The sequence below is a fragment of the Trachymyrmex cornetzi genome, unplaced genomic scaffold (assembly GCF_001594075.2).
Source record: "Trachymyrmex cornetzi isolate Tcor2-1 unplaced genomic scaffold, Tcor1.1 scaffold26, whole genome shotgun sequence".
NCBI classification, from domain to species: domain Eukaryota; kingdom Metazoa; phylum Arthropoda; class Insecta; order Hymenoptera; family Formicidae; genus Trachymyrmex; species Trachymyrmex cornetzi.
The window spans coordinates 1,049,875-1,072,950 of NW_017297270.1; the positions used below are offsets into that span (position 1 = coordinate 1,049,875).

The window sequence follows — 23,076 nt, forward strand, 5'->3', positions numbered from 1 at the left end:
GCAGATATAAAAAAATACGTATCGATTATTTTTGTGAGTTCTAAAAGTATGCCAAGTTACATCAAAATCGGTCACTGACACTTGGGTAGGTTTACTTGTGAGAGAAAAATTGGTAGCATTTGTAATTATAATTACATTTCATTATAAACAATATTAAGATTAGTTTTTACTATAATTATGATTATTACTGCTGTAATGTAATAGTAACTGTAGACATTTTCAAAAGTTGCCAAATATGCATATATCTGTTGATAGAATTTTATACATACAGAATAAATACTATGAGTACTCTAAACTTTAAGCAATGATTCCTCACTCAAAGTCGAAAACTTCATATGATTATATGTGTGAAACAAATTAAAATCAAAGATACAAGGTGTGTATTTTCGAAAAATTTCGACAACGACTCGAATTATTTTGATGAAATTTTAATCATGTACAAAAAAAAAGTTTGGAATTATCTTTTAAATTCTTTTAGAGTACTTAGTATCCATCTTGTAGCAGTAATAATCATAATTATAATAACATGTAATTAGAATTACAAATATCCAAAATGTTTCTCGCTGTGTGAACCGGAACATAAGGCCTGCTCTTTTGACTGAACTGGTCCAAAAAGAACAGATCTACAGATAATACAATTGCTTTCCATTTACACACAAGTGAAACTGAGTCTGAAGTGAGCTGAGTATTTCATACTCAAATTAATGACGTCATTGTTTGCTTAGTTTGGTAAAAAGTGATCACAAACAACACAGGTTCGAACCTGACTTTTAAAGTGAGTTTACGAGACTCACTAAAGCACACGGTCTCGATCTTGTGCAGATTATAGGCAAAAACTCAATTAAATCTCACTTGTCAGAATGTAAAAGGAACGCGCATTCAACTGAGTTATGACGTCACAAGTGAGAACTACCTGAGAATCGGTGTAAATGGAAAGCAACTTATAGGCACTCGTTCATTTACACGCGCAAGCACGAAAGAGCAAGGTCGAGGTATACGTTTCTGTTTACATTGCCGCAAAGGATTGTGAACGCACGTTGTGCATGGAGATACATTCAATCGTACTTGCAGCAACGTATTTTCACACCGAATGAAAAGTAATAAATAGTTTCACAATTACCTATAAATTTATAGTTATTTTCGATGCCAACTATATCTTTGATAGGTCTATATAAATATAATAATTATTATTGTTATACAAGTAATGATTATTAAAACGGAGATGTCGACTATAATTATTTCATCATGCAAAATTACAGTAAAATTATTTTACTGTAATTTAACTATAATTTATAGTCATTTTCAGTGCCAATTATATGTTTTTATTGACAGAATTAAGTATAAGTATAATTATTGCCACTAACGTATAGAACAGTAACTATAAACTATAAAAAAAAGAACCTAACTATAATTATTTTACCATAATTTAACTATAATTTATAGTAATTTTCGGTGCTAACTATATATATTTTTTGACAGAACTAAAAATATAATAATTATTACTAACATTATAACAGTATAATAGCTGTAAAAAATGGAGCTCCTAACAATAATTATTTTACCATGCAATTAATCACAAATACCAAACACTTTTCTCTGAATGCGAACGAAGCATCGAGACAATTTCCCAAGCGGTTTTGATCTCGCGAATGAATGATCCACATCTACATGAAAGTGAAATGAAAATCGAAGTGAATAAGACGGACATGTGATAACTTTCATCGACACGCGGACTAGAAGTTAATTAGGTTTTCGAAATTTTCAAGTCACCTCTCGCGCGAAACTTCCACGTGCGAGAGAACGAAGTACAGGTATCATTTTTCTCTGTTCACCGAATATTAACCGAGGATAACATGATACTCGAAGAGCACTCGGATCGAAAATTTGAATACGTCCTAGAAGGAATGAAGGAAGAACCTTCGACTTCTCTTTTGAAGTCATATTTTGAATGACGGACGACTCGTGAACTGTGGTCCTCACATGGTCCATAGATTTCCACACGAGATTGTCGAAAAATGAAGGGGAGCCGATGATTGGCTGAGTCGAATGTCAGGCGACGCAGGAGCGGTGCCGATTGGCTGCGCGCGCGCGCGCGGCGTGACGTAGCGTGGCACGATGCTGGCGATGTATCATGCTTCGTGCTGAGCGCGGTCGACGCGGGCCGAGGGGCGGTCCTCCGACCCCCTGAAGCCCCTGGACCCACCGCACCACCAATCTCGACGAATCTGGTCAATGTGTTGACATTTTTGTTTCGAGAGAGGTCTCGTGTCAACACTCGCTTATCTGACCCTGGCGCGAAGCGAAAGCGACTCGACTCGACTCGCCTCGCCTTGCCTCGCCTCGCCTCGCATAAATTTATTCATTATCTAAGCGCGTGAATGAGAGGAGACACAACGTCGACTCACCGATGACGAATTTTTCGCGCCGGAGCAACCCGCTGCTTCTCCTGGAGGTTAGGTTCGTCCCTTCGCTCTTGTTCTGTCATTCGAGACGAGTCGGCGATTTCGCGAAAGAGATCGAGATTCGGAAATTCGGTCGTTCACCGTGCTTCGTTATAACACTTCGATACCTCACCTGGATCACCTGTGTGACGCCGGTAGATCGTCGAGATCGCTTTGCGACGAGCCGAGTCACCGTCACCGCGTGACTACTTATATGTAATTATTTTTTCCTCCACACGTCAGACGATCCTGGACGATCCCTACATTCGCTACTGAATCGCGCGCAATCGCGCGTTACGCGAAACGTAAAAAACAGACGAGTACACCGACATGCCCATGCCACTGTACTGTCATCATTCGCGCTCGTCCTTACCGGTCGGGATCAGTCGGGATCAGTACGACGCACACGTTATTCTGATCAATGTAGGTGTGGCGCACAAATACGACGTCTACGCAAAATCTAAATTGCAATTGTTTCATTGGCCGATCGGTTCTTATTTTAAGAACGTCTTAAGTAATTAAGAATGTCTCAATTACCGCTAATGCGATCCTCTGGCCGGTATTCATATACAGTCGGATCTTATATATTTAAGACTGTCTTAAGTACAGTCTTAAGATGGCATGAACCAATCGGAGGACTGCATTAGCGATTTAAGACATTACTTAAGACGGTCTTAAAATAAGAACCGACTATGAATACCGGTCATTGACATGTTCGGTAGATAAATAAACACGGCGATTATTCATGGGAATAACGGAGATTGATTTTCAGATATATCTAAAAAAAGCCATTTAAAAATATTAATAAATTACAATGTTTAAGGATGTTCAAAGATATCCCGAAAAAAATGTGTCATCTAGACATTCTGCTGTTTAGTGCTTAGTAAAAAATTTTTTATGCATGAATATCATAAATATGTATAAACTTGCATTGACACGTATAAATATTCATAAACATGTATAATTATGTATGAGATATGTCCACATGCACATGTTCATATATATTCTTCTTTCATTTATAAAATTACTTTTTAGCGTACTATAAATAATAATAATAAGAAAACATCAAAAATAATTAAAAGGAAAAATTTTCACATTGGCTGCGTTCAGCACTCAGCAGTTTTGCAACCGTTTTATGATTCGTCGCTGATTGGATTATACTTTTAGATTTAAAGGAATAGTTCTATCTCAGCGAAGAATCACAAAACGATTGCAAAACTGTTGAGTCTACTGAACGCGGCCATTGTTTGTTTTAAAAAAAATCAAGTTTGGGGAAATGTAAAAGAATCGCTCATATATAATTGTATGTAAAATTATACATATATATAGTTATGTATGAGGAAATTTTGTGGCATTTTCCAAACTTGATTTTTTTCTACAATAAACAATGCGAAAATTGTCCCATTAACTATTTTTGATGTTATCTCAATATTATTATTATTTTTAGTACACTAAAAATTAAAATAATTTTATAAAAGAAAGATGTCCAGACATATAATTAATTTCATATATAATAAATTCAATAATTATATATGTTTATGAATATTTATGCGTGTTAGACATGTTTATATATATTTATATATATTCATGTATAACAATTTTTTTACTGAGTAACGAATTCGATAGACCTGCACCAGAGATAAACTTGAAAGTAAACATTAGCTCTACTGTGTGTAGTATAATACAGATATTTCATAAATAAGAATGCATATATTTATGACATAATAATATCGTATATTGTCATAAAACGCTCTAAAATTTGTTCTACAATTACTATTGGTATGAATATAATCAATCATGTTATGAACAGTAATTAGTTAAAAATTACTATCAAAATTTATTCACGCAGACTTCTACAAAAGTCGATCTTTAATAATATTTTGTTAGTGATTACATTTACATAGCACCCTTAATCGAATTTAATAACATCTGTAATTATTGAAACGGGCCAGTCATAGATATTCCTCTGAAGAATGAAATGATTGTAATAGGCCAGTTTCTAACTACGGATGTGATTAAGATTTACGGGTAAAAGTAGTTAGTGATGCAAATAACATATATAATATATCGGAATACACTTTTTCCTTATTAACTCGTTTATTTTTTTGTTGCTGTGCTGATCATTATTCTCTGTCGAATTTAATTGCAGGGCAAAGTCGCATCCCAGGAATGTCCTAAATTAAAGCAGTTTTGGATTTGCTTGACGGAACCTGAGCATGAATAAAAAAGCCGTAGACCATGACATTCCCGATCAAAATTCCAGATCCTGTCGCGTACTGAGCATCGCACTAAGCGACATTATCAGACACAGCGGGAATGTCAATTTTCGGGATCACTGCTTCGAGGTATTACGGACAGATAGCTCGTTTGGAGCGCAAATGGCGCTCTCAACCAATTTATTATCGATCGTATCTCGTAATCATTCCGCTCGGGAGAAACAAGCAGAGACGATGGAAGACGACACTATCAAGAATACAGAATGAGACATAAAATTTGTTTTTTTTTTCGGGATTAGATAAGCTAATCTTTTCTGTTAACTGAATTAAATTAAAACTAATGAGCTATTAAAATAAAAGTTAATTTTAGAAAACGTTTATTAAACTAAAATGTTATTTTTTATAATTGGATTACTCGAAAAAATAATTACAATATAGATTATGAAATAAATTTAATACTTTATTTGTAAAAAATAAGTTTATCTAAAATAGCGAAGAATTATATATTTTTTGATATTTTTATTTTACATGGAAATGTATTTCTTTAATTATAAAAACTAATCAATAATAATAAAAAAATTGTATAGGAAGAATTACATAAGAAATATGATTATAGAAATATGAATACAGATAGCGAATATTAGCTAGATATTAATCCGTCATATTGCAAATAGCAATAAGGTAAAATGAAGTAATGATTTACCACACCGGAAAAAGACCAAGTATCTCTAATGATGATAATTAATTTCTAAATGTTCTTAGACTTAAGAAACAAAACGAATTAATTTTCTTACTAAACTATTGATTTTCAATGAGGATTTCGTGAGTTTTCCTCAGCAAGAGATTGATGTTTTTTCTTGACTAAAATATATAGCGCCGACGAAATATTATTAAAAACAGCCGATCTTATAGAAGTTCATGACTGTTAAAATTTAAGTGATTAAGAGTAAAAAATTGATAATACAGTACTAATTTTATGATTTATTAATTTCATAAACACGCATATATAATATGTTTAAAACTCAGTAATACTCGACTTTTATTTGAAACTGTAATTTTAATGTTATCGTTAGAGTTCGATTATCTCAATCATTATCAATAGAGATAACTGTATAGAGAAAAAAATAATCGTGCGACAATATACAAAAAATATACTTATTTATACAGCATTTACGTAATAAAAAATCATGAATCTAGTAATATATTATCCAAATGTTATTATATTAATAATCGCAAATTTATATCAAATGTCGATAACGTCATCGTTCTTCAATTATCTCTGGATCTCCCGGATTCTATTGATATAGTTACGAAAATTTTCCCAAAGTCGGCCGTCTTTGATTTTCTCATCGGTGAATATTAAAGTCAAGAAAAAACACGTCAGTTTTTGCTGAGAGAAACTCACGAAATCTCCGTTGAAGGTCGTAGTTTAGCAGGAAGATCAGTCAGTTTTCTTAGAACATCCAGAAATTAGTCAGCATTGGAGATACTTCTCTTTCGGTGCGGTCATAGACGGAATCACTTGTACTTCAGCCCGAATCCGTTATGGAAGTAAAATTTATCCCCCCATTACGTATTTTTCATTAATATGACGGAAAACATAAGATTGAATTCTCGTTCATGAGCCCCGTCACTCACAGTGAGGGCGCTGCAAACTCTGGTACCGACAGAGAACAATAGGATAGGAGGAGTTTGTAACCCCTGCGTCGAATTAAGTTCATCTAGGTTAGGTTACTAGGCAAAGTTAGGTTAGGTCGAGGAGTAGTTGTAGATAGGTGGGTCAGCGGGTAGCGGGTGGGTGGGCAGCGCGTCGAAAAGAAGTATCCTTGATCGTCTGTTCTGTTGTCGACGAAGGTTAACTTTGCGCGGCCGCGCTCGTGTCAGGATCAGGATTGTCAGGAATCGGTGATCGGCGGCGAGCGGAACGGTGAAGTGATGCGGAGTGAAAACGCGACCTCAGCGAGATCGTCGCCGTCGCGTTGGACTCGGTTCGCGCGAGCAGCAGCCTCAACGGCCTCAACGTCACGTCACGACGCTCGTACGTAAACGAAGGGCAAATGGAGTCGGACGCGGGGCGAAAGCGCGTACGTTCCTCTCTGGCATGCGGCGGGACATCCGGCTGACCAGGGGTTCTCATAATCGGGACATCGGGACTCGGGAGCGACAGCAGCGGGTACGTTATTTTCCTTCAAGTCCGCGACTCCGCGCCCGGCCAGCGTTCCAAGATGGAGCACTGTGTGACTCCAGCTCTTTAATGACCAATGGTTATCCGACGTGGAAGTCAAAGTAGCATGTGTTTCCAAAAGCGACGATGTTTCGAACTTTTTGAGGGAGTTGAGAGTGTGAAGAAGGTCGATATACGAAAAGACACGATATCTCGAATCTCTTGAGTTGCACCGTGTTAATACGAGAGCGAGCGGAGCGGCCCTCTTCGTAAACGTTGGTAAACGTCGTGTCGCGTTGACCCATCCTTCCCCTCTCGATGCCTCTCGATGCCTCCTGAGTGGTCCAACCCTCGCCCTCGCTCGAGCGTGCGCGACAGAGCGTTGGACGTGAAACCCCCCCGCTGAACGAAAAAGAGAGAAAGTGAGGCGGAGAGAAAGAGACCACCACTCTCGTGACATAATAGCGCCGTTATATCCCCCGTGCGAAGGAAGGAAGATTCGGACCGTAAGGTAGTGAGAGGGGGGAAAAGCTGCGGAGGCTCACAGCTGTTCGCAGTCTTTGCGATTTCGCCGGTGCGCGAACAGCGGCGAGAACAGCGGCGAACGTTCGGTGTGTATAAACCCTTCCTTCTCTCCACTTCTCCGCGTCTTCCCTCTTCTCTGCTCCCCGCGGCCCGCCGTTCACATCGCGGGTACGCTCGCGATGTAAATATACACGTTGGTCTCCCGCCCCCTCCCTCTCGCTCCGAGTCGCGTGCGTGCGTGAGTGCCGTGAATCCGCTACTTTGTTGCTTCGCGGTCTCGCATATCGAGCATCGTGCCAACGCGCGCTCGCGGCGTTGAGCTACATACAATACAAGAATCACGGCGCACGCGAATTTGCGATTCCTCTCTCACGTCGCGCAACGTCCGGAAGCTTGATATTACATTTTTAAGTTAATTGATACACGCCCCGTTGAGTTTTGATCGGGAAGACCTCCTTTTTGGCTTCTGGCTTCAAACGAGTTGATTGAAGTAGCTGAGTGGACCTCTGGTCCTTTAAAGTCCTCTCGTAAAAAGGCTATATTGATTCGGATGGTTACTGAGCCACCGTTTGGAGGCTGAAACGGAGACAACAGAGCTGTCGACGTTGGTCGACGTGCGCCTTCGGGTTATTGGCACTTCCGCGCGCGCCTTAGATAATAGACTCGCCTTGTTAAGCGTGCCGAGTCAGCCGAGTCAGCCGACAGCCCCCTCCGCGCGCGTTACAACCTTGCTCGATCACGCAGAAGCTGATCGAACCAAAACGCCCCGAAGCGCGTTTCACACGATTTACACAAGGACGGGGGAACGATGCTGTGCCGTGCTCGAGAACGTCCCGACGACGTGAAACTATCGTGAGGAATAACGAAGAGTTGAGTAAATATCGAAATTCAAAATGTTCGTCTCACTCTGCTCGTGCTAAAATAACGTTTACGATACGTTTCGAAATGGAATTGTGTAGTTAAGATTTTTTTGTTTTCTTTTATCTACTGCGACTTTATTTTTAGTTTTATCTGCGTTGATCGTTGGATAACGCGCGATACACAGCGCATATGGTGAGCTGTTGAGGAAAAAAAAAAGTGTCGCAGGCGGATCTCGTCTCCAAAAGCGGATGCTTCCTTTGCGAACGATCGCAGACACGCTAAAGATGCATCATAGATGAGAGGGAAACGTCGGTCGATAATCGCGCTGTGTTTCGTGATTATATTAAATTTTCTATCGATTTTGACATGAGATATATTTTTAGCGAATTTATTAAAATCCTAAATGAACAGGGTTCTGAAATAGAAAACATCAAAAGTGATTGTTCTTTGAAAGATGCGAATGAGGCATCTCTTTACGAGAACTTTGTGTCTAACGTGCCTTGAAAACAGTGTTCAGATTTCTCATCTCGTCTGTAGAAAAACTGCGAGAAGGAAATGATGGCTCGATCGAGAGGAACGTGAAAATCGGCCGTCACCCTGGCACGTGGCAAATCGGGTCAAAGGTCTGGATCCTCGTCCTCCTCGTCCTCGTCCACGGAGAGGATGCACAAGATGCCCGGGCCGTCGACGACGCAGGAGAGACCCCGTGCTCACCGGCTCACCGACATCGAGTCTCAGACGAAGGTTAAACTAGAAATTAGAATGTATTTTATGAATTCGTACGCGACATGTGTCGCTCACTTAAATCCTAATCTACTGTAGGTATAGTAAGCTTACAGCTTTTTGCTCTAAACTTTAAGTTGTGACGCCTTTTTCTGGCAAAAAAGTTTAAAGTTATAATGTCACAATTTAGAATTTAAAGCAAAGGACTAAAAGTTTGCTACACCTATCATTTAGTGAATTCGATTGGACTTTGTGTGTACTGGTGTACATTAAAGCTGTTGTACATAAAGATATATGTTTATTATAAACATGAAAACCAGTTAAATCATAAAATATTCAGTACACTTTATTATACTGTTAGGTAAAATGTCGAGCGCGAGTGTGGCATGGTAGACGGCGCACTGATTTATCATGCCAGAGGTTCGATTCCAGTAGGAACCAAAATATTTATGCTCGTATCTGCTCTCGGAAAAGGCTGGCAACCTCCCGAGAGTATTCTTGCCTACAAAAACAACTCTCGAAAAATTCCGCCGTTTGGAACCGGCATTAAAACTGTAAGTCCCATATCCTCGTGGCAATTGAATAATCAGGGTGTGCGACACAGAGCATATGACACAGATGTAACAGAGGCCTAACATAAGAAAAAGGAGAAGAAGAGAAGTAAAATATATTGTATAATTCAAAATATTTGCATTTCACTTTTACATTGAGATTAAATGTGGGTATAACGGCTTTAACATGCGCACTAATCGAATTCGCTAATAAATCAGGACTAAAGTCTACAATGAGTGTAATTTTTAACCTTTTGCTTTATGCTCTAAATTGTGATGTTTTTTTCCTAGTAAGAAGCATTTCCAACGTTTCCTTGAATTATAAGCTTTAAGCAAGCTAATCAAATTACAGTTGGAAAGTTTAGAGCTTGGAGCAAATTAATGTCACGATTCAGAGCTTAGGGCAAAAGATTTAAAGATTCACTATATACATTGTAAACCACGTTTGAAAGCTAGGCAAAAGAATATCGAATTTATTACATAAATTTGATATTAATATTTCCAGATTGAATTCTTAATGTTTATTCCTTTGAATGAAATTACAGAGCTTGGGTGGTAATCGGGCGGATGATTTCGGCACGCCTATTAGTTCTGGCAGCAACATGAGTAATATCGCACGCTTTCCGAAACTCGACGAATGTGCCCATTTTCACTACGAGCATGTCGAGCTTGGTACTCTGGAGGTACGCTAGACACGCGAAATACATGCGAAAGATCCAGTTAAGAGACACAACTCGGCTTTCAGGTATCCGTCAATGAAGGTTCTAACGACTCGGAGAGCTACGCCGTTCGAATAACATCCGGAGACGCGTGTTGGACGCTACAGAGATCTTACGACAACTTCGTCATGTTTGATAAGCAATTACATCGGTGCATATTCGACAGAAAGTTTTCCTCCTTAACGAAGCTTCCAGATGTTCGGCCAAAAAATGCCTGTGATATGCTAAAGGATTACTTGAGCCGGTTCTCGCAGCTGAATCACGATGGCCTAAACTGCGGCCCAGTATTAAATTGGTTACAACTCGATAACAGAGGAAGAAGAATTCTGGTACCCGAATCAGATTCCTGTCCTATTAATACTCCAGCCGTCGCTGCAGCATACGCCGTGAGACCTTACACCGCTCAAGCACAAGATGAGATCTCTTTCCAGGTAACGATGTAACTCGCTAAAAAGCTTTTGTTTAAAAAATACAGCTGGCTAAATTGTAAATGTGTCATGAAAATTTGTGACGATTACTAATTAAAACGATTTACGTGACAAACAGGTAGGCGATATGATATCCGTTATAGACATGCCCCCTCCGGGAGAAAGCACGTGGTGGCGTGGAAAGCATGGATTCGCGGTTGGATTTTTCCCAGCCGAATGCGTCGCTGTAATTGGGGACAAAGTACCGCGTCACTTGACTGTTTCAACGACGGTCAGGTCAAGGTTACCAGTAAAGCCCGTGCTCCGAAAACATGGCAAACTTATCGCTTTTTTTAGATCCTTTATACTAAATCGACCCTCTAGGCGGAGATTAAAACAATCGGGTATATTGCGAGAGCGTGTGTTTGGTTGCGACTTGGGAGAACATCTATTAAACTCTGGTCAAGACGGTAAATTTTATTCTACAGTACACTTAATAATTTATATTTGTTGAGTATAAACTGTACAAAGAAAAAGAAACATTATTCATTTTGTAGTGCCTACCGTTTTAACGTGCTGTGCGGAATTCATAGAGAAACATGGTCTAGTCGATGGTATATACCGCCTTAGTGGCGTAACGTCCAACATTCAAAAACTGCGGAACGCCTTTGACGAAGATAGAGTACCAGCGTTGCATTCCGATGAGAGTATTTTGCAAGATATCCACTCCGTAGCGTCGTTATTGAAGATGTATTTTAGAGAGCTGCCAAATCCATTGTGCACATACCAACTTTATTCCACTTTTGTCAATGCGGTTCAAGCTGGCAGCGATGCCGAGAGATTGAGACGTATGAGAGACGCAGTTAGGAAGTTACCGCCACCGCATTACAGGTAATTTTGTCCTTTATTTTCACTTTATTGCGCTCTATTGTAGCAATGGGTCGACAGTTTATTCTATCTTTCAAATGGTACTCAGGACACTGGAGTATCTGATGCGTCATCTGGTGAGGGTAGCCGCACGTGGTACGGAAACAGGTATGACTCCGCGCAACGTGGCCATCGTCTGGGCGCCAAATCTCTTGAGATGCAAGGAATTGGAAGTGGGTGGCGTGGCGGCACTTCAGGGCGTCGGGGTCCAGGCAGTCGTGACGGAATTTCTAGTTTGCTACGCGGAACTCATATTCGGGGACGGCCCAGTCGGTAGACCAAAATCTTTGGCAATCACTACGTCCGCGAGACTGCTTACTTTGGAGGAAGCGCGTAATAGAAGTTTCAGAGGCGAACCCGATTACATAGAAGTAGGAGCGGGTCCGACTGGCCTGCCTCTGCATTATCATACTGTCATAGAGTTACCGCGCAAACGAAATGGCTCGAAACGATCACCTTCTCTTAATTGGAGAGCGCTGTTTGGCAAGGGCGCTGTTGAAAAACCGAGACAAATTGGCACGCCATCTCAAGTGGAAACGGTGCCGAGTTCTATGAACTCCTTGCGACGATTGAGACCTGTCAAAAGTGCCGACAGTCTAGACGGCGAGGATGGATTGGGTCCCCTCTTGGGAGGACCACCTCCTATCAGAACCTGCGGTCACAGTCGATCTGTTTCGCACGACTCTTACTTTGACCACTTGGCTGATGCGCCCAACGCATCCTCGCCGTTGGATCTCTCAGAAATACAACTCAATTTTGACCTCGAAGAGCGAGAGATGCGAATGCTTTCGGAAGAGGAAGGTGGCGGAGTGGCGTCGGTAGAGGCCTCGCCGCGTCGACAGAGAACCGAAGGAAATCAATGTGTCACTGCAACCGGTGGATCTAAGAGGAAACGATCTCGTTTAGAAGAAAGACTGCATTGCGACGTTGAGTTGCGTTTCATAGACAGCCAAAGTCCCGATCAGGTAATTAACGTCAATTAGTAATTTTCCATATACGAGTGTTTCAAATGTAAATGGTCAAACTTTGAGAACGTGTGTGGGATCAAAGTAACAAAAAAAAAATTCTTTAGAGATATGCACGAAAACAATAATATTCTGCTTTAAAAATAATATTTCGAAAATTATGTTTTATCTATTTTTGCGATTTTTTCCAGATGAAGTAAAAACGAGCATATAAAGGATTTTTTTTCTCAGCTTATCGATTCCGCATTCTCTATATGCTCCCAAAATTTAGCCATTTAAATTCGAAACATTCTGAATACATCATGTTTAATACGTTAAAATGTTTCAGGTCATGGTAGCGACAAGTGCGGATATTCACAGTGTCGATACACCGTCTCCGTTACAAACACCAGGTTATCTACCGCTGTTATCGGAAGCCTCTACGCCGTTAACCCCCGCCACATTGCAAGGCACGTCTCACTCCACCTCGCCGGCACCGGCTAATAGCCCTAGAATAAGTTTTCGAAGTTTTACTTTGCCGTTAGAGATTGGCGATGAGCGCGACGGAAGCGATACAAATAAATTGAAGGAAACTAGTGTGTCGTCTTCTGAAAAATCGTCGGATCCTAGCCATAGATTATCTATAAATTTTGAAGATCGGGACAAAAGATTGGAGCCATGTGAGAGGATTATAACATATGACAGGCGAGCGGAATTGCGCAATAGAAACGCAACCACCACATCGCTTTCGCGCACTGAAAATCGCGTCGCAACTCAATCGAGGGCGGTTGCCTCTGTTTTCAATGATACAGAGATGACATCGTGTAACCAATTATCCTCTTCGTGCGAAGAGACAGCATCTAGTGGGGTTACAGTATCTCGCAAGGACGTGACAAGCGGACTGAGTTTACATTCTGTGGAGACATCATCTAAATCGTATGAAGAAAAAGAAGAGACAGTTAAAGGATGCGATGAATCCGATCCGTCGAATAGTCTTACCGCCGATTTGCCAAGATTGTCATCTAATACGACCGATCTCGATTCTCCGATGTCGTACGAACAAACTCTGCAAGAGTTGCAAGAGTCCGAATTTATAATTTGCGATACCTCCGACAAAGTGTTCACCAATGCTAAAAGTCCGCGCGCAACGGGCAGCAGCAACGACTCTGGCGATTGGGTGATCGTCGGAAGAACAGTAGTTAATTCCTTTACGACGCCAATCAGCGAATCGACTAGTCCCAACGATTCCTTTGTGGAAAGCAACGCGAATCTAGCGTCGGAGAACGTTCCCGGAACATTGCTGGAACTCACCTTGTCTCCAACCGCGGAGACGTTCTGCATGAGTGTCGACAATTCGACGGGAAGTCGTATATCGACGCAAGAAAGCGAGGAGATGATACTCGATGTTACCGATACGAAGAAGTACACGAGTCACGAGCACGAACGAGAAGAGGCCGATTTGCAGACGAGTTTGAGCCTCGTAAACGAGGATAATCTTGTGGATGACGCTCATTCTCGATTATGCGACCGGGAGAATGGCAATCGATATTCTTGTACTACGGATGTAAATACGAGCCAGGAGTCTAATGCGAGAGAACAGCAGCAACAGGTTCGTGCGTGTTACATCGAGGCGGACAACGCAAACGTATTTGGTACAAATCGGAATGAAGTACGCAACGATAAAGAACTGTTCGGAGAAACAGAAACCTTCGAGAACTATCGTCGTCTGTCGAGAGACATTAGCGTGCAGCAACGAGATTGCGCGACGCGAACCTTACACGTCACGAATCATCCGCGATTCTCGAATAAATCTGAGGGGGATCAGGAAACGAGCGTTATGCGAGACGATCGTGACAACGACCACTGTACGAACGGACTGTCAAAAAAGTGCCAAAGTTTCGGATACAATAATTTACAGAAGCAGCAGAGTAATACGCAACAGATACGCAAATGCGCTTCCAAACGTAGCGACGAAGGTCACAAGGGTGCCAGCTTACAAGCCAGTCAAATACGAGGCAACATCGAAGTGAGAATTCCTTCGGAGAATGCGGCCGAGCCTTGCGAAGTAGCGCACGCCCCAGAAGGGGCATCCGAGCTGATGGAACGGACATTAGACACATCGAGTACATTCACGAATGCCTCGTCTCCGACCGTCGACGACACGGTGGTTCTTCCACCACGGGATACCGCGGCGATCTTGCAGGAGTTAGCTCTACAGAGATTGTCTGGAGGCGCTGTAGGAGACATGTCCATGCCCGTAAGAAGAAAATACGAGAGCGAAACGATTAGAGAGCGAAGAAGCTTCGATTCGGAGATTGGCAGGGAGATCGTTAGAGAGAGTAAGATGAGACAGGAGTTGGACTGCGCACGGGGCAAGTTCGAAGAGCCGTCTCAGCATTTACCACCCTGCTTGCGAGCACGTCACGCGAGGGCGACTCGGGCAACACTGAGCCGCTCCTTGGACGAGGCAAAGTTTAACCGGATGACGGGAGACATCTCCCTGTCGGTGAAACCAACGTCCGAGGACGTGCAGCATTGCTCGACGCCTAACGTCGGTAGCAGCTCCGGTACCTGCTCGAGCGTCTCCGAAAAGATCCACCTGAGGAATCTCGGCGGTCTAGATTTAGGAGATCCGCAGTGTAGAGAAAGAATCGAAAAGTACAAAGAGGAAAGAAGGACGTTCTTGAGAGACAAGTATCGGTCGGAGAGTTTTCGCGGAGTTTTATCAAAAACAGAAGATGACAGTGAGCAGGCGTTATTAACCAGGTTGAAACAGAGAGCTTCAAGACCGTCTCTTCATTAATAAAAATCGGTCTTTGTAAGATCAGGAATGAGAGAGAAAGAGAGACAGAGAAAGAGCGAGATCGTTCTCTTGTAGTAGTAAAAATAAGTTTTTGAGTAGTTAACGCGTAATGCGATATCTACTATCTATCTGCATTTTAGAACAAGCGCGAATTACGTAGGACAGTTGTCAAGTTAATCAATCGTACGACCAAATTCTATCAACCTTGTTCTTAACGCCATGTCTGCTTTTGTTTTTGAATATGAGGCAACTAATTAGAATGACGGGACTGATCGAGCAAATGTATGTCTAAACGGTAATAATAGAGAATGCGTTTATCTTAAATTACATAACTTTACGGCTCGTATATATTTTTATTGAATTTATATTCAATATCCCAGGTATATATATATGTACGCTAACTTGGGCTTATTTGTACTACACGAGCGAATGCCGTTGCATTCGACAACATATTGTTTATGTAATTTTGCCAAACGCTCTTTTACTAGATTCATTAAATCGCTTTCACTTGAATCTCATCGGTTGGGCCGCAGCATATCGCGGTTGATAATAAAGATGAATTATGATGAAACGAGTTGCGCGATCTATCTTCGTATCGTCGATCGCCATTGTTAGCTGAATTGTACGAACGCTTTTAAATTTCATTATTAATTTATTACGAATTTGAAGAAAGGTATTCATTTTTATTATTGTTAGAAGCTCTAATAACGATTCTCCTTGTAATTATTATTATCATTATTAATATTATTATATTTGATTTTTATATTTACTTATATTCTTTGTACTGTTACGCTAGTGAAAAGAAAACGCGCGTGCGCATGTAATATCTCAGCTGCTTTGTATGTACCAGAGTCAATAATATCTCATGTAGAGTCTCACGACGTTACGCGAGACGTTGGACTCACCTGTTGCTTTTACATGTCATAGGTAAAAATTCCTTAGTCCGGATCTACAATAGATATTTTAAGCCGTAAGCCGTAAGAAATTGATCAACTACAGTCGAATGCGAGGAGAATAAGTGATTGTGATTCGTCCATTCCTTGTAACTTAAGGTTTAAAAATATTGCAGATCCGGGATTATAGAAAAAAAGAATCTTTTGAAATTATTTAGAGAGACTCCTTTACGAGCCACGCAAAACCTAATCGTCTCTTTACAGCGAAATTATAATTTCGCCGAAATTTAGGTGAGTCTTTTCTCTCTCGTAGCAGCCGAAATTTCTGGTACATACAGTATAAAATTTAACTAAATTGCGCATTGCGAGTCTCGATGGACTCACGACGTTAAATCGGGCGTTTCATTCGCGCGCTAATGTTATTCTCACATTATGGACTGGTCCATAATGGCGATATCTACAGATATATCTTTTGGAAACATGTTAATTCTCTCAGTTAGTTAATGTGTGTAACATATTAATTTCTATATCAATGCGCTTGTCGACGGAAGGCTTGCTTAAAATCAAGATTACTATCGGATCACAGAATTACTTCTATTCTTAAATAAGCGCTTATTCTATAGTATCGCGTGCATTGGCCTCGCGTTTCATTATATTGTATTACTAAGCAGCAGTTCTGCTTAGCTACCTCATCTCGCCTCATTTCACCCCTATTAGGGACAAAGTTATATGTCATGCGACATTGAGATTAGTTTTACGTTTGTAATTTTCTTTTATCTTATTTCATTTTTTTTCCTCAGCAGTTTTAATCGGTCTCTTCTATGGAAGAGAGAACGATAATATTTTCGTGCGCGAAATATTCCTTTTTTTTTACCGTTTTCTATAAAGCTTTTTTTTAAACACGGTTTAAAAACCGTTTAACAAGACTGGGACTAATTCTTGAATACGATTTCGATCGTGTTTACGTTTCTCATGTGGACGCAACGAACAAACTACAATTTAATACTCCAAGAGCTGGAAATATAGGCTGCGTTCGCTTTGGCGCTTATAGCGTTTATTAAGCATTTATCTTTGTTTAATATTTGATAAGTAACGAGGATGAAGATACGCTTAAAGCGCTGTGAGCGAACGCGTCAAAGCGAACGCAGCCATAGTTTTTGCTCTTGAATATTCTCAAGGCATTTAATTAGGATTATTATTTGCGCAATAATGTTTAAATTCTTGCATGCATAGCGAAGATTCGAAATCGTGGTTTTCGTATTGAACAACGTTCCTTTATTTCGCTCGTCGACATGACTGTTTTTTTAACGTTAATTAAAGTGTTTAATAAAAAATAGCACAAGAACGAAAATAGTTTTCCATTTAGGTTCTTTTGGCATTGAATACGATCTCATTTATCAAATCGTTCTATTAAATGACGACAATTTTGAGAAATAAAAGTTGCAAAAAAGATCATTTTAATGTATATGTCGACGTAACTATGATACATAACGTGTTGAGAAAATTTTATTGCGATTAAAATTAAGCATGTCAGAACTTTCATCCCTTAAGCCTTGTGTTCACAATACTAGAAATCTCTTCGAGATCTCGGTCAACGAAAAAATTGATTAATTGCATTGGTCAATTGGCTGAATTGTTTAAATGTGATTTGTATAAGGCTTTAAAAATAATTTGTTGTATCGATTACGATTAAAAACATCTGTATGATTAATAGAGTCTATTGTAACATTAAAGTCACAACTTTGACACAATAGAACCTATAATTGTAAAATATTTTTAACACCATAATCACAAAACAAATTCCCTTTAATGAGTTAAATGTACTTAACATAATATAAATTAATGTAACGATCAACATACTTGATTTGGATTATGATAAAATTTCTTTAAAATCTGATCTACATAAGGCAGAACATGGATCGCAGGTTACAAGACTAGAAACTAACTTAACGTATTTTAATTATAATAGGTTGCAGGACACAGGAAGTTGGATGAACTTAAACTTTTGCGTCCTGCGTATTGCGGTCTGCGACTATTATAATCTGAAATGTATTTCATTTGTGATCTGCGTTCTGCGCACTATGTAGATCGGGCTTAACAAACATCATAATTACAATATGCTAAAATGTACTAAAATTATTCTCTTTTGTAATTTTCATGCTTTAACTTCTGATTTCGACACTGATCTCAATAAATTCGATGTTATTGTAAATATTTTTTTTTTTAAGTTTTATGGAATGTATATTGTTTTTGTTAACGTCTATATATTTAATAAAATTATTTTTTATATCGGATAAACAATGCCGTCACCCAGATATGAGTGACATGACTATCAAAGTATTAAAATGATAAAATATCATCTTCAAATTGTGATGTAATTAAGCAATCTGGATACTAAATCGTATTTAATGCTAAAAAGAGAGTCGAAAAAGTCATTTTTTATTGAAATTCTAGGAAACGATTACGCTTGTTCTTGTGCTCGAGAAAAAATAATTTTTGTTGAACATCGTTAATGTTGATCGAGTCGTATGATAATCGGAAATTGATATCAACGATCGTTGTATTGTTGTGCTATCCCGCAATCCGCATGCCCTGTATCCCTGGTTCTATTATCTTAGTCGTGTATCTCTGTCACGAAAACCTATAAGCAGCATTCAGATACGCATGGGCCATGGTTTATTTGATGCTACAAATGTTCCGGTAGCATTTATTGATTGGTCAATTAAAAGCTTCGAAGCATTTGTAACGCCAAGTGGACCGCACCTATAACGTACGTTTACGATTATTGACTATTAATTGTAAAAACAGAGATTCAATAGTCGCGCTTGCGCGCGCTTCCCTGGGTACTTTTATCCAAAATAGTAATGGCCTAAAAAGAGAGAAATATCTAGACAACGTCTCTAAAAACCCCCTTATAAAGAGGTACCTAATGACGAATGCTTGTGCACAATATAACGCGCAATAACAATACATCCGCGAGTGATGTGTATTTTCAATAAGTTTGAGGTTCCCACAGTCTCGTATAAAATAGTTGTTAGAGGTTCTTATTAAAGGCATGAGGAAGAAACGATACGAAACAATACTAAAAACTATTAGAAAGTAAAAAATTTCCTATAAAATGATACACATACACACAATGATATATACACACACACACACACACACACAAAACTAATTCTGTAATATTCAAAGGCTAATATATATATATATAGATATATAGTAATCTTGTTTTTGAGTGTAAGAGGCTCACGCCTTATCCGGCTGGGCGCATCTTTGCCCCCTTTAGTTATAATCGCATTTAATGATAATTGTTTCCGTTATGAGAGACTACTGTTTGTCGATTATAATTATAATATATGCAAGTTGTACGTGAAATAAATATAAATACTGTAAACACCGAGAAAGCAGAGTGATGTTTCTTGGAATTTTCATGTCCGCGCATATCTACATGATGCATGGATAATAATTAATGCGATATCAAGAGATAATGTAATGTTTCGAGTGTCAAGTCAATTAGATTGGTTTTTCCATGTCTACGATTCCCTGTCTTCATGATGCGTCGATAATTAATGCGATAATTAAATCGGAACTGTATCAGTATATTTCTTTTTTTAGTTTCGCGCGACAAACCGGACGCTTCATCTCCTTCCGTCGTCGTCGTCGTCGTCGTCGTCGTCGTCGAGCCACGAGCAAAGCCTCGACTGCTTTCGAGCGGGTCCATCTTGAGGTGAGCTCACTCGACACGTATAAAGGACCTTTAGTCTTTACTTCTTTAAACGCCGTGATAAAGTGGATGAAAGGTGGGGTACTACTCGACCGATGGCGAAAGAGGTCCGCGTGTGCCCTCGCACAACTTCGAGGGGTTGAGGTTCGCCTTTATATCGTAGAACGAGGGCCGCTCGAGAGGCCAGGAAGCGCCGAGGTGAGGGCGACTCCGTGACTATCGCTGGATCTACTGCGGCAATTATTTTTAAACACGCCGTGTAGATAGTGATCTCGTCAAGTATCAAAAGAGAGAGAGAGAAAGAAGAAGAAAGGGACAGAATGTATCGCGGGGTGCCGTGTCTTCACCCCGTAGTTTGCGCGAGTATACATATACTCGGGGTCTACCGTGGGGTAGCGCGGCTTTTAAACAGTTGCGCCGACTCGCGCATCTCGAAATTACTGATTAGGAGCGCGCCAAGAGCCAAGAGCCAAGAGCCAAGAGACGAGTATACGAGCGGGGCATTTCCGACAATTCCGACCGGGGCGGCCGGTGCCTTTCATCCTCGCCGCGTGTCACTCCTCTCGCATCCACCGCTCGCCACCGCGTGTCGCTCCTTCCCCGAGCGCGCTTTCACGGTGCGTAAATCGAATCAGAACGCCCCCGCAGGGTCGACGACAATATTATTTGTTAGCGGAAGCGTCGTAGTAACCGGAGGTTGAAACGAGGCCAGATTGCCACTGTGATCGAGTTAAACGGCACGTGGGCAGTAACGCCGTTGTCTCTATAGTGAATATCCTCTCCTCGCCTCGCGTGTCACGTGTCTTCAGCGAGTCTGCAGGCTAGATCAACCTGGAATTTTCGCGTGGAGAGAAAAGAAAAGCATCATTTACTTATATACATTTTGAGACGAGTCCCGTTAAATCAATCACACAGAGATTATGCTTGAAAAGTAAATATATAAGAGCAATAATATATGTATAATAAATAATATAACAAGAATAATATATAAAAAGAAAAAAAACAATTTATATATGATATGTAAAAGTGTAAATAGGTACATTAGTCAAATATTCTAGAAACATTCCCATCGACAAAATATTTAAAAAATTTATCTATGAGAAACTTTAATTTGTGAGATAGGAGAAATTTTATTGTGTTTTACAATATTAAAAAAATAATAGAATAAGTAAATAAATATTTAAATATTTTTCAATATTTGAACATTTATTTTTTAGAAAACGTTTAAACATTTTATTACAAAAATTATTCAAAATGGTCTATCATCATATTTTTCGATCTTGCACATATATACCAACTATAAAAAAAGATTGAAAAATCTCTTTAATAATTCTAAAACTAAGCGTTCATAGATCCTATACGGAGAGAACTTTTTCTTAGAATTTATCCTGAAAATATAATAGTCGTGGGACAACATTGTATTTCGAAGAATTTTATGTAAATTTCTCTCATTCATTAATAAAACTACAATAAAATATAAAATAAGTTTGATTAATTTTATTAAAGTGCATGGTAAAAATCTTTAAAATATTGTATTGTATCACAACTACCATATTTTAAGGGTAAATTTTAAAAGAAAATCTCTCTGTATATGTATTCATACTTTTTTAATACTTGATAAATGGGAATACGTTCCTAGAATATTTAACGTTTATTCATTTCCACCTTGTATAACTAAATCAATGATAAAAAGTGGAACAATTAACATATAGAACCGCAAGTCCAAATTAACCCAATCGCGGTTCAAGGTAAATCTGGATTTTTATACGGAAGGATGTCACCACATAAAAGTAAAACTATTTGTAATTGTTCATGAAAAGTCACAAATATGTAAAGCTCCACACGCAAATGCAAATTAATTGGAAAAGAAAGAACTATCAGCTGAATTGGCACAATTCTAGTATTAAGGAAAATATAAAGAAAAAATTGTAGGTATTTAATATCTACACAGTGATGTTTCCAGGAATATAAATATAAATGCGCGTTGTATAGTAGGCGTTGCTTGAATTCGAAGAAAAGGAGAGAAGAACCCGGACGTTTTGCGACCGGACTAAAAACTCTCATCCGCGGCTCGTCGCGCACGAGACGAGAGACGACTGAAGGGTTTTAGGTGGCTTTATTTCGGGGATCGTTGGAGAGCCGCGGATTGACACGCGGCGACGTCTTGACAGCTTGTTAAGCTAACGGTTCACCCTCGCGTGCGGTCTCTTCGACTCGAGGCCCAATGCTCTCGTCCCTCTCTTCGCTTTTTTTTTTTCGAGCGGATTAAATTGATCTCGGTCGACATACATACACACATGCGCGCGCGCGCGCACATGTACAATATATATTGTTATGCTTCGATATAGCGAATTCGCTGCCGCCGCGTCACCGTCGATGGATTCGCATCGACTCGAAGGGCGAAAATCGTAGGTCGCCCACCTTTCGCTGGCTGCGTTACGTTGCACGCACTGGGGCGACCTACGGTTACATTCGGGCATCGATACCCACCGAACCCCCGGCGACTGAAAATAATGAAAGTAATGGAACACGCCCACTGCATTTAGCCCGCCGAACTAAAGCGAGCCGCGCTCTGTAACCCCTTGTTGCAACACCCCTTCCACGTACGGGAGAGAGAGAGAGAGGGAGAGAGAGAGGCCTCATCGCCCGCTGGCGCCTTGCCCGTCCTCTCGTTCTATGCCCTATTGGCCATTGTACCTGCCACTTCATTGTCCTTTATTTCATTATTTTCGCCGCATTCCGCTTCGTCTCCCTCGACGAGGGGCGCGAATTCTCCCCCTTTTATTTACGTACCGTAATAATAGACGTCTTAACGGAATCTAATAAACGTCATAAATGGCACCGTGATCTCATTTAGCTTACCAGCTTACCTGGCCAGCTCGGGTGTGTTTCTTTCTCTAAACAACGCCGATGTTATCTTCCTGCACATCAAAGGCCAAGTCCCCCTCCATCCCCCTGCCACTCTCAAGAAACTCGGAATGTGCGTGTCAGACTTTAGAGTCGTCAAAGATCTCCCTTGCCTTGCCTGCAAAGCGCGGCTTTCGCGTTTCGTTCGCGAGTATTACTCCGATATGTCGTTTGGAAGAAATTGTGAAATTCTGAAAGAGCGTTTCCTTCGAGAATTCAAACGCGCTACGGAGCACGCGACATCGATACAAACTCACCCCCCCTCTCTCTC

General features: G+C 40.2%; 2 protein-coding genes across 3 annotated transcripts in view; one reads left to right on the forward strand and one right to left on the reverse strand.

The window, feature by feature from the left end:
* Nucleotides 1–2,638, reverse strand: part of ACC (acetyl-CoA carboxylase) — a 20,063-nt gene extending 17,425 nt beyond the window's left edge. The window contains exon 1 of the mRNA XM_018508255.1: nucleotides 2,406–2,638. Coding sequence (XP_018363757.1) covers nucleotides 2,406–2,485 — 80 coding nt within the window. The 5' untranslated portion in view covers nucleotides 2,486–2,638. The remainder of the gene's footprint in view (nucleotides 1–2,405) is intronic.
* Nucleotides 2,639–6,427: 3,789 nt separating this feature from the next.
* CdGAPr (GTPase-activating protein CdGAPr) lies at nucleotides 6,428–15,948 on the forward strand. 2 transcript variants are annotated; one of them, XM_018508266.1, is made up of 8 exons: nucleotides 6,428–6,830; nucleotides 8,745–8,951; nucleotides 10,027–10,164; nucleotides 10,227–10,631; nucleotides 10,747–11,077; nucleotides 11,165–11,498; nucleotides 11,584–12,499; nucleotides 12,828–15,948. In XM_018508266.1, the coding sequence occupies exons 2-8, from the start codon at nucleotides 8,871–8,873 to the stop codon at nucleotides 15,279–15,281; spliced, it is 4,659 nt and encodes a 1,552-aa protein (XP_018363768.1). In that variant the 5' UTR covers nucleotides 6,428–6,830; nucleotides 8,745–8,870; the 3' UTR covers nucleotides 15,282–15,948. The 2 variants fall into 2 exon arrangements, with proteins under 2 accessions (XP_018363768.1, XP_018363769.1); XM_018508267.1 differs by lacking the exon at nucleotides 6,428–6,830 and adding an exon at nucleotides 7,379–7,432.
* Nucleotides 15,949–23,076: the final 7,128 nt, after the last annotated feature.

Coding starts and splice junctions, on each gene's coding strand:
- CdGAPr (XM_018508266.1), top strand. CDS start 8,871: ATGCACAAGATGCCCGGGCCGTCGACGACGCAGGAGAGACCCCGTGCT. Junction 10,632..10,746: donor AAGATGAGATCTCTTTCCAG/GTAACGATGTAA, acceptor CGTGACAAACAG/GTAGGCGATATGATATCCGT. Junction 12,500..12,827: donor ACAGCCAAAGTCCCGATCAG/GTAATTAACGTC, acceptor AAAATGTTTCAG/GTCATGGTAGCGACAAGTGC.